Here is an 11,541-nt window from a genome sequence, read left to right as displayed (position 1 = left end):
GACAATCCTTTCTTTGTATCCCTAGTGCTTAGCCCAGTCTCTGTCACAGAGTAAATAATAAACACTTATTAACTGACTTGTTGACAGACTGACAAGGATGATATATACTTCTTCCTATTGCCAGTTGGTTTTAATTTCTTCTCCTAGGTCTCGATACTTTGAGTTTTTTATTCCATATAATTAAAAGGTTGTGAATGTTTGGTATGAAAACATCTATTAAAATGCTTTTTAATTTTTGTGGTGCACTGCTTTGTCTGGGAGATTATAAGTATCAATTTCATATGTGATAATATTCCAGTTAATTTATTTGTTAATAATTACAAAAGCTTATATTTATGTAAATGCTTTAAAGCTCACAAAGTACTTTCCATATGCTATATTATTTGATCCTCACAAGAACTCTGTGAAGTATGTGCTGTTATTATCCCAATTTTGCAGGTGAGAAAACTGAGATGGAGAGAAGTCAAGTGACTTGCTTAGTGTCACACAGCTAGTAAATGTCTAAGATGGGATTTGAACTCAGGTGTTCTGACTCCAAGTTCAGAACTCTGGGTCACTTAGTTGAATTCTGAATTCTCAAGGATATTTTGAGGTTTGTGTTTCTAGAACAATGATCTGTTAGTTTATGACAAGTTAGTAATTACTTGTGTGCAATTCTGGCCATTTGATCATCTTTCTAGGGGTTTAGTAAATGTTAAATTTTTGCAAACTGTAGTGATATTTAATATAGTTTTTCTTGCAAGTCTTTATCAGTTAATAAACCTGAGCATTCTATAGATTTTGATAGCAATGACCCATATCACAAACATGAACCCCTCTGTTTCTGTAAATGTATCAGTTCAAATCAGCCATCTGTTAGACACCTCATTGTTAACATATTGTTAGATGAGTTTCTGTGGATATCACCTATGGAGGGCCTTTTGGTTCTGTTCTAGTTTCTTAGCTATCCCATAGGCTCTCTCCGATTGTTAGCCTATATGAGTTCTATTCAGTAACTTCAGTGGCAAATAGAGCTAATATTTCTTGTATAGCACATATTGTGTTCCAGATACTGTGCTAAGTATTTTATCTCATTTGATCTTCACATCAACCCTGGGATATAGGTGCTATTTTTTGGTGCTATGCTTTTTACAGATGAAAAAACTGAGACAAATAGAAGTTAAAGGACTTGTCCAGGATTACATAGCTAGCAAGTGTTTTAGGCTGGATTTGAACTTGGATCCTCCTAACTGCAGATCCTGTCTGCATCTATTGTGCCACCTACAGGCCTAAATATCTATTGTCAGCCTATACTAATTCTCTATGACCATTAGGACCAACTCAGCATTAACAGTAGGCTTCCCTTCAGATTATTTTTTCTTTTTTTCCTTCAAAAGCCTCCCTGGCTTGGTACCAAGACTGGAATCTACTTGTGGTCACTGGTGAGTATTGAGTTCATTGTACTCCCAGTTTTCAAATTTTAAATTCCCTAAGAAGCACCTTGGCCTAAGGGTATAGTGGCATTATTGATGCTTTTCCAGGAATTGAGAGGGACTGAACCTCTGGATTCTCTTCCTAGGGACCTGGCATCATGAGGATGTAGCTGACCCACTTTAAGGAAATATACCTATCTCTCTTTCTGACTTAATTATGTGGCAAGGTCAAGCAGGACTTGACTTTATAGACTTCTGGAAGATGGAGAGATTATTTGTCTCTTAGAAATACAAACCAGTTTTGTTGTTTGGGCTCACAGTTAGGGCTCTTCATGGTGGAGGGGAAAATAAAGGGGCTTGACTGAAATGGAGTCGGAATATTTCACTTTAGGAAGAATCTGCTCCAGAGTGCCCAGATTAGGAAGGGAGATTTGATTAGTTCTGCTTGGCCTCAGAGGGTAAAAGCTGGGGTGATGGGTGGAAGTTATGAACATGCAGATTTAGATTTAATATGAGGAAAAATACTTCCTAACAATTAGAGCTGTCAAAAGGTAGACTAGGCTGTGTTAGGAAATTGTAGATTCCTCCTTGTTCAGTCTCCAAAGTTGTTCAGTTTGGAAAAGATGGCAGGTGGAGAGAGAAAAAGAGAAAGAGAGAGGGAGAGGAAGGGAGAGAGAGATAGATAGTTGAATGGATGGGTAGATAACAGATGGACAGATAGACACATAATTGGATGAATGGAGAGAGAAATAAGTGGAGAGATTGATAGAGCTAGATGGATAGATAGGGAGCTCAATGGATAGATAGAGATGTAGGTAGAGGGATAGATAGGGAAAAAGGGGATAGATAAATGGATGGATAGGGCAAATATTAAGTGCTTGTTATGTACTAGGCTGGGGATGCTTCCTGTACCAAGTACTGAGGATTTAAAAACAAGAAAAAAAGATGGTCCCTATTCTTTTTTTTTTAACCACATAGTTTATTTATTTTAAAATAGTATTTTTTCCAATTACAGGTAAAGACAATTCTTAACATTCATATTTTTAAAATTTTGAGTTCCAAATTCTCTCTCTCCTTTCCTCATCTCCCCCCTTCCTAAGAAGTTTAGCAATTTAATATAGGTTATGGATGTGCAATTTTGCAAAATGTATTTCCATATTAGTCATGTTGTGAAAGAAATAGGCTAAAGGAAAAGAACTATTAAAAAATAAAGTGAAAATAGCATGCTTTGCTCTACATTCAAACTCCATTAGTTCTTTCTCATTCATAGTTGATCATCACACTGTTGCTTCTACTGTGTACAATGTTCTCCTGGTTCTGCTCACTTCATTTTGCATCAGTTCATATAAGCCTTTCCAGGTTTTTCTGAAACCTGTGTAATCATATATATATAATTTTATCATATAATCATAATTTTATAGCACAATTGTATTTGGCAACTCAGCTGAACTGGCCTCTAACCTGTGGATGGCTGGAGCCAAGAAGAGCAAGCTAGAGACAAGAGAGTCAGGAATCAAACAGAAGTTTAATTTCAAAGTGAGGGCAAGGACACATGTGCTGCGGCCCCACCCCTGGGGGGGGGACCCAAGGCAGTGGGGCTGAACCTTAATTTATCTACTTGTGGCTAGATAAAGAATCACATAATGTAGCAGCAGCAGTGTTGAGGCACAACAAGAAGGAGGCACGAAAGCAACAGTGAGGCAAGTTTGTCTACTGACAAAAAGTCTGTTCCTAGCAGGACTTCATGTCTTGACCTGTTGGTGCTTGCCCAAGCTCGGGGATCATCAGTTCCAGAGGGTGAGTACAAAGGATTGTTGTTATGCCAAGCTCAGGACACAGCTTGCTCACTGGGCTTCACTCTGGAAAACAGGGTGTCTCCGAATAGTATCTTGACATATTCCATCACGTATCACGACACAACTTTTCCAGCCATTCCCTAATTGATGGGCATCCGCTCAATTTCCAATTCTTTGCCATCACAAAAAGAGTTGCCATAAATATTTTTTAACATGTAGGTCCTTTTCTATGGTCCCTATTCTTATGAAGCCTACATTCTAATAGGGGAAGACAAAACAAAGGGGAGCTGAAAAGGGAGAGTGGGAGGAAAATATACAAATGGAGGGGGGTGAGGAAGAGGCAGGCAACCAGTATGGAGGTGGAGCAGGGCAGAGAGCTACCTGGAAGTGAAGAGTGTGCATAATGACTGTATCTTATGATGATATATTGGGTTCAGGCAGGGACCCAGAAATCACTGAATTGACCAGAGAGTTGAGTCATCCCAAGGGAGAGACATACAATCACTATGAAGGTGTATCACCCTGAAGTGGAGAAAGTCCCTTCTATCTCCTAGAGTCTGTGTATCTGGTATACTCTGCCTAGAAACATGTTCTCACACAATATCAAAAGTGGAGAGTGCTGCATAGCCTGATGGGGATGCTCCAGGGGACAGACAGGAACCTGGGCAATCCCAAAGACAAACAATATTAGCCTTACTTCTACCCTGTGAAGAACTCCAGGGTGCAAACATATTCCTAACTCCTCACCCCAAATACATAGAGAATAAGCCCTAAACAAAACTGTGAATTGGGCGTTTGTCTTCAGTCTTACCTTCATGAGTAAGTACCAGGGATTCTTAGATTCTCCCCTCCCCCTTCCCCAGGCTCCTCCAGTGCCTGAGATGCTTAAACTAATTTTCTTAATAATGGCAGCATTTCCCAAATTGTCTTTCACAGAATCCTAGTTGTTCCACAGGACACTAATAAGGTTTCTCTGAGAAAACTTCAATACTAATGAAATTTCCCCCTCTAACCTGTGAAATAATGTATATATTAAAAATATGCATTATCTGCAGTAGTTTGGGAGAATAAAAACAGACTCAATTTTCTCTATGCCCATCCACTTTACAGGGAGAGAGAGAGGGAATTCCATGCCCCCAGCACTTCTGGAACAGCATTTATGGGTTTCATCAATATATTTCAAGCACCAAAGTGGTTTGTGAAGAAATTAGTTTGGGAAAGCTAATTTAGGATGTTAGTGACTTTGCATTAGGTGTAGTTTAAAAGAGCTATTGGGTGAGACCAATCTTGAATCCAAAATAAATAAACAAACTAAATTGCTAATGACGAGATTTCAGACACTGTAACATCTGGCTGAGATACACACGTGTACATACATATATTTAATGGGAGGAAGGGAGGGCTAGAATTGGCACTGTGGGCACCCTCGGCTTTTGCCACAATTTTTGCTGTGGTCAGCTTCTACACCGCCTCACCTTGACCCACCTTTCAAATATCTACCAGCCCTCACCATCCTTTTCCAAGCTGCCTATGGCTCCTCCGAGGCACAATCGGCCTAGGTTACTTTGCAACTTCAAATCATTCACACTGTGGCGGCTCAGGCTGAAAGGTTGGCCGCTCCTTTCTGAAGCAGTGTAGCGTTGCGCCCGCTGGGTGGCGCTGTTGGACCTCTTTGCGCCCAACCTGTTGCGCCCTGGGAACACCAACTCTTGAGGACTTGGGGAGCGCCAGCCACTTTGGGGCCCCTGCGTGGCCCACACCCTTTCCTCTCCCCTTTGGACTTTTGGTTCCTCCCTTCACTGCTGCTCTGAGGCTTTCCTCTTGGTGCCTTCTCCACGCCACCTGGCGCATTAGCGCCTCGCAGTTCTTATATCAACCCTCTTGGGTCCTTCAGACACTACAGAGGAGACGAAACTTTTTATCCCCAGGTCAGGGAAAGGGGGACTAAGCTAATTCATCATCTTGGGTCACAACCCCTAAATATCACTTAGACGATTCTTAGGCGGCAACTTCGAGTCTGGGTTTCTGTTACGCTCCGCGACAGGTGCAGGCTCCTAGGACAGAGCGACACTATCCTACGCATCACTAAACCTCCCCCTCGGGCCCCCGCCCGGGCTATTACCTCTCCGTCCTCTCTTCCTCTCCCCATCCCGAAGTTCTGATCCTTCTGTCTTAAGACGAGACTGGCTGTGGACCCTTGAACTTGGGTCCTTCCCGACACCAGGGCTGCCCTGGGCTCAGTTACCAGGTGCCGGCAGTGTGCCCAAGCTCAGGGGCCTTTGCGCTGGCTGGCTGGGAGCATCGCGGAGCCAGGGTGAGGCGGGAGCCAGAGGCTAGAAGGCGCCTGATGCTCCTGGCGCCGCTGGCGGCCGAGACCAGAACGCAGGGAAAGGAAGAAGGCAGAACCGCCTGGGGGGCGGGGGAAAGAGAGGAGGGAGTAGGGTGCTGCTGGGGCGCAGGTCAGGCGGGCCCCCTCCTCTGGCTCTCTCTCCGCCTATAAGGCGCCCACCCAGGTCCGAGAGCCCGGGGGCAGGACCATGAAGAGGAAGAGACGGGGCGGCCAGCTGAGCGGAGGGCATGGGCGCCAATGATCAGCCAAGCAAGTCACGTCTGGGGCGATTGGGTTGGTTTTTTTCCTCCCCCTTTTCCTTTCTTCACCTCCCTTGTTGTGGAGGGCAAAGTGGATGTAGCAGCGCCATGCCCGGGCTGGAGTGAGAGCAAGTGAAAATGGCGTATATACAGGTAGGGCTGTGGCAGGAGGGACGTGTCCGGGCCGGGGCCAGAGCTGGGGTGGGGATGGCGCTGGCAGCAGCGGAGGAAGCATGGGGTCGACTCGAAGAGGACCGGGACAGCTAGCCCTGAGCTGGCCAGCTGCACCCTGCTGGCTTATCCGTTGCTGTGGGGCTGGCGCTCAGCCTCACGCACAAGAAACTTGCCAAAAGAACAGGGGAGGAGGGAAAAAGGGAGAGACAGTGGCAGTTTGGGGATAAAAAGGTTTCAAAGAGGCAACCTGTTTGCGCGGGCTCTTGAGCTGGCCAGGAGCGCTGTGGTTGAGACCTACAGCGGCTGAGGCTGGGGCAAAGCAGACGTGCACCGGCAGTGGGAACGCAGGACTGGGTGGAGGGGGGATGTGGAATAATATAGGGATGAGAAGGATAGTTGAGGGTGAGAGGCCCTGGTTATTGCAAGGAGACTGTGGGTTTGTCCAGTCTGGGTGAGACTGGCCTGGGGTGGGGCGTGGTGCGATATGGGCGGGGCAGGAAAGCTCCTGGCGCCCACAGGACCTCTCGAGTATGTGCCTTGCCTTGTCTTTAGCCTCCAGCAGTGGGAGCAGCTGCGAGTTCTAAGCTCCAGCTGTGGAGCAGTGGGAAAGGGGTATCCTCTCCCCGAGGCCGCAATAGGAGCCTGGGGTGGGGGTGGGGGACAAGGGAGAAAGGGGAGGAAGGGGTGGGGTTCTGAAGGAGAACTGCCTGGGTCTAGCCGGCGGGTCGGCCAGCTGCTGTTACCGAGGTTACGGCTCTTTGGCTGCCCGAGCGGAGACATGCAGCTGTTTGGCTAGAGGGACAAGGACATCTCCTTCCCCCTAGGCTTGACTGCTAAAGGAGGGCTGGAGAGACGAAAATGATTTGCTGGTTGGACATGAAATGTAGGGTGGGGAGGAAGGACAGTGTATTGTGTGGTAGTAATCAAGGGGAGAACTATCAGGGAAATCTTCCGAAAGGAGGTTACAGTGAGGTAAGAAGGTTAGGAGACCTGACAGATGGCCTTTGACTGAGATGATTTCAAATCAGGCCTTTTAAAGGGCCCATGCTTGGTTCAAGGGGACTTTATCCCCAAGAGTGCTGAATTAGGGCTTCAGGTAAGCCCCAAGGTCAGGAGGGTGCCTAAAGCTTTCTAGCATTCTGATGAATGCAGAGAACTATAGAATATTACAGTGAAGAACTACAATAGAGGAAACTGAGACCCAGAGAAGCTGAGCCACTTTCCCAAGGTCATAGAGTCAGTTATTTGTTAAGACTCTTTTAACAGTTTTCTTGATCTAGCCTAGTTCTCTTTTTTTTCTGTATCGTCTCTAAATCTGGCATTTTAAGGTTTGCATAAAATCTCCACATCCATCAGTTGTTCTGTGCCCAGTTCTCCTGTCCCTAGCCATGAACCCATTGGAGTTCAACCTTAGATTTTTCCTGCTGATGTACTGTCCTTGACATTTGACCTTATTTCACAGATTTCACATCTGTGGTCAATCTTTTTTTCCTTCCCCAGCCCCCCTAGGCTTCTTCACATTTACAATGTCTCAAGTCCCTTTTCAGTTCAGTCTCCTCATCTCCATTATCATAATTAACAACAACAAACATTTATTAAGCACCTGTAGGGTCTTTGGAGGTCCCCAGGCTGCTCCTTTTCCTTTAAAATGTCTAGTTTCCCTTCGGAACATTCTTTATCCCCTTTCTTTTCCATAGGTTCCATACCACTCCTCAGGCAGCATTTTCTGGCTTTGAATGAATCTTCTTTCTTTGACCACACTTAGATATGAACTGTAGGTTCTTCTTGGAGAAACCCATAGCAAATATATTTGAAGTTTGGTTGGAACCTCTCCTCATACATTTCATTCATAATCTTTGACTTCCCTGTTACCAAAACATTCATTTTGTACCTAGAAAACATGGTCAGGGGAAGGTGTTTCATTGTGAGGAATTTAGGAAACCAAACTTATGTTTACAGATGTGTATTCCCCATAGGTTTATATGTGTCTTTTTTGTCTCATTATTTCCCTGAATATTGTAGCATCAATAGGGAGTTTTCCCATGATAGTTAAAAATAAGGATAGGACATAGTAGCTTACTTTTTGTCTTAGTGCCTTACGCTTTTCAAAGTGCTTTCACATACATTATTACATTTGATCCTCACAACAACTTCATGAAGTCTTTAGAAAGTATTCTAAATATCCCCTATCCTCGCCCCTATTTCTTAGGTAGAGAGGCAGAGCCCTCCCCCCCATATTACCATCAGTCAATCGCTGGTGTCAATCATTGATGTAAAATACTGAAATTCAAGAAGTCTGTCCCTGTGCCCAACTCTTAAACATAGTGATGTTTGTTAAACTTACTCAGAGTAAGTTTCTGTTTCTGTTTATAACAATAAATCTAATTTCAGAAGGTATTTTTGAGGTCATCTAGTGCCTTCATTTTATGGATGAAGAAACAGGCCTAAAGAAAGGAAGTGACTTGACAAGGGTAACACAGGCAGTAGGTTTCAAAGGATTTGAATGCATACATCTTGATGCTACCCCTTTCTGTGCTGCCACCCACCTTCAGATATAGTTTGGTCTTCCTCCTAACAACTCTGATAAACTCAATGTCCAGCTTAGGAGCCAGGCTGAACTGGCTCTGGGAAACCAGACTTATTACAGATCTCATTCATTCTTCCCCTTCCTGCCAAACTTGGTCCCATTAAAACCATTCCCAGGCTGCTGCTTATTTTCTCCCCTGTCTAATGGGTACAGTTAGAGAGCCAATAGGGTAGGGGAGAAGAGGCTAAGAAGGCATTGCTTTGGGCATCTCTGAGGCAGAGGATTGTGGAGAGGAGGGGAAAATATATCATGAGTTTGAGCTCCACAGAAGCTGGTTTCCTTTTGGGCTGTTTATTTTTTTTTAATATGTCAGAAAGATTAAACTTCCTACCATCTCTACCTTAGAAGCCAAAGTTGGAAGGCTAGGCCTCTGGGAGGATGGGGAACCAAATGGCCTCCAGGATATGTTTGCCTGCTACGTGAGCTAATGATACATTTTGGTTGGCTTCTTGGATATTTCTGTATAGGAAGGTTTGCTATTTTCCCCAAAGTGTGGCTGTATTGGATAGCTCAACTATCTATCCACCCGCTCTGATTCATACACCATACGGTGCAAATCCAATTGAAAGGCTAAAGTTTCCCATTTATTTATTAGATGTGGTTTGTCATGAGGGGAGCTGCAGCCCTGGACATAGCAACCCCTTGTTAGGAAGTTCCATTCTGTGCCCCGAGATGGTAAGTAGAAAGGTGTGGGGATTTTTGAGTTGTCTGAGCATTGCTAAACTGGTCTGTCTCTTTCGTTTTCTTCTCCCACCCCACCCCCATCCCTTGCTTCATAATGGATACCTAAAAGGACAGTTGGAGCCATTAAATGAGGTGAGTTAATTGGATGATTCATTCTGTCTGGTTTCTAATCAAGAAGGGGTTGTCTTTCATTTGGGAGTTTTATCTACTATACTAGGTAGAGAGAGAATATTAAACAGACATTGATAACTACGCAATTAGAGATGTTCTTGCAAAAGGCAGCTTGAGAGAGAGGACCCCATCCAGAGTAAATAGTTTACATGAAGGGGTTCTTCCCCCACCCCTGCCATTTAATACTCCTTTTAAATCACTGTCATGTCATTGGAATCGGTATTTTTGTTTTTTGCTTTTTTTAAAGATAAAATAATATGCATTTAGCTTCAGAAACATATTGTCTGTTTCGCACAATGTTGTGTAAACCACCCACACATCAAAGAAAGCAATGAAATAAACTACAAAAGAAAATACCTGCAATGGCTTTTTTTTTCTCTCTCTCTCTTAATGGCTTCAGTAAGATTCTGTTTGCTGTCATGCTGCTTGCAGTTGGTAAATAGAAGTGGGAAAACATTTTGTTCCAAGTGTTCGGCAGCAGGGAGAAACCTCCTGAATGTCATTATTTCTCTTCAGTGATCGACATCAATGATTGACTGGTGTTAATATTAGTGGGTTTTTTTTTCTTATCTCCTTCCCCCCCTTCCCCCATCTCTTCCCACATGTCCTCAGGGCTTTCTTTCTAGAATCTCTGATCTGCTGCTGTGTAGATGGACCTGTCGCCACTGCTGTCAAAAGTGTTACGAGTGTAGCTGCTGCCAGTCCAGTGAAGATGAAGTTGAAATCTTGGGACCTTTCCCTGCCCAGACTCCACCCTGGTTGTAAGTGGAGTTGCCCTGTCTTCCTCAGTTTCACATGGCATAGTACTTGGTGTATATGACAGTAAGTGTGTGTGTATGTGATATTTTTAAGCATTATTGGAAATAGTTCTGGGATATGTTCTCCCTTGCCTGAAAGGGTCAGGGACCCTCAAAAGGAAGAATAATACTCTCAAGAGGCTAATGAAAATCTTGTCATGATGCTGTTACCTTGTATTCTACCCTTCCTGGTGTTTGGCATGTTGGTGAGACTGAGTGTAAACAGCATTGACTTTGGATATGAGTTTATATAGATCCTGTATTAGTACCTGTGTGATCTTAGGTATTTAAACTCTCTGGGCCTCAGTTTTGTCATCTATAAATTGGGGTGGGAGCTGGCTTCTAAGGTTCCTTCTAGCTCTAAACCTGTGATCCTCAGCCCATTTTAGACCCAGAGAAACATGGACCTCTAAGGAGGTTTTAATGCTCAAAGTATAGGAATTTTTGGTCAAGTGAGTTCCAAGCAGCAAAGGACTGTAAACAATCACATTCTGTAAGGAGTTTATAGTCCTAATACTACTTACACAGGTAAGCAGTACAGGTAGCCCCTGGGATGCTCACATTTTCTCCAGCCCAAGCTCTAACTGCATCAGAAATAGGGTGACAGAGACAAGCACTTCCAGCCTGAAACCTACCATAAACGCTGTTTATGGTCTCTTCAGCGTCTTTCATTTTATTTCCAATTCGTTCTCCTCCTGCGCCTGCATACAACATATCTCCATCTGTCAGCTACTAAGATATTTTTGGAAAGTGGTTTTGAATTTTCTGATCCACGTGTCTATCCACCTCCCCATGGCTAGACTGGGAATGTGGTCAGAGGGCTAGGGTGGGCTGGTAGCAAAGCTAGAGGGTTCATAGATGCTCTGTTTGACTCAGCCAACCATCAGATCAGGGAGGAGAGGTAGGGGTAGGAATCCCTTAATCATGCACTTGAAAGCCATCATGGTATAGGACAGATTGCCAGTCTTGAAAGAAAGAAGAACTGGGTTTAAATTTCTTAGTTATGTGACTCTGGGCACATCACTTAACCACTTAACCACTCTGAGTCTTGATTTTTCATCTGTAGAATGGAGGTAATAACAATAACAACTACCTAGTTGGGTCACTTGGAGGATCCAATAAGAAAATGCATGTAAAATGCTTTGTAAACAACAAAAAGTGCTATGTAAATGTCAACTATTATTGTGTAGATGAACTTGCTACTTTTAAAAGTAATTATGAAAATCACATGTATGTAATGTTATTTGGTTTACAGAGTGTTTTCTAACAACTTTCTGAAGTAGACAATGCAATCATTTTGTCCATCATGGCTTGGTTTTTGTAGGTTTGTA

The 11,541-nt window shown here is 43.8% G+C and overlaps 1 protein-coding gene across 2 annotated transcripts in view; it reads left to right on the top strand.

Annotated features, from left to right (window-relative positions):
- The first annotated feature begins 5,037 nt into the window (after positions 1-5,037).
- The window catches only part of SYT17 (synaptotagmin 17), a 91,783-nt gene continuing 85,279 nt past the window's right edge, over positions 5,038-11,541 (top strand). The window contains exons 1-3 of one of the 2 annotated variants that reach the window (XM_069096031.1): positions 5,038-5,950; positions 9,357-9,374; positions 10,026-10,174. In XM_069096031.1, the coding sequence (XP_068952132.1) occupies positions 5,936-5,950; positions 9,357-9,374; positions 10,026-10,174 (182 nt within the window). In that variant the 5' untranslated portion in view covers positions 5,038-5,935. Of the gene's footprint in view, positions 5,951-9,014; positions 9,375-10,025; positions 10,175-11,541 lie in introns of those variants that run through there. The other variant, XM_069096030.1, reaches the window with a different exon arrangement.

The sequence above is a fragment of the Petaurus breviceps genome, unplaced genomic scaffold, assembly GCF_028583685.1.
Source record: "Petaurus breviceps papuanus isolate PSGF00001 unplaced genomic scaffold, PetGlider_PUasm1.0 229, whole genome shotgun sequence".
Classification (NCBI taxonomy): Eukaryota; Metazoa; Chordata; class Mammalia; order Diprotodontia; family Petauridae; genus Petaurus; species Petaurus breviceps.
Note: the sequence above shows the minus strand (reverse complement) of the source record. Positions and strands in the feature narration are given on the sequence as shown.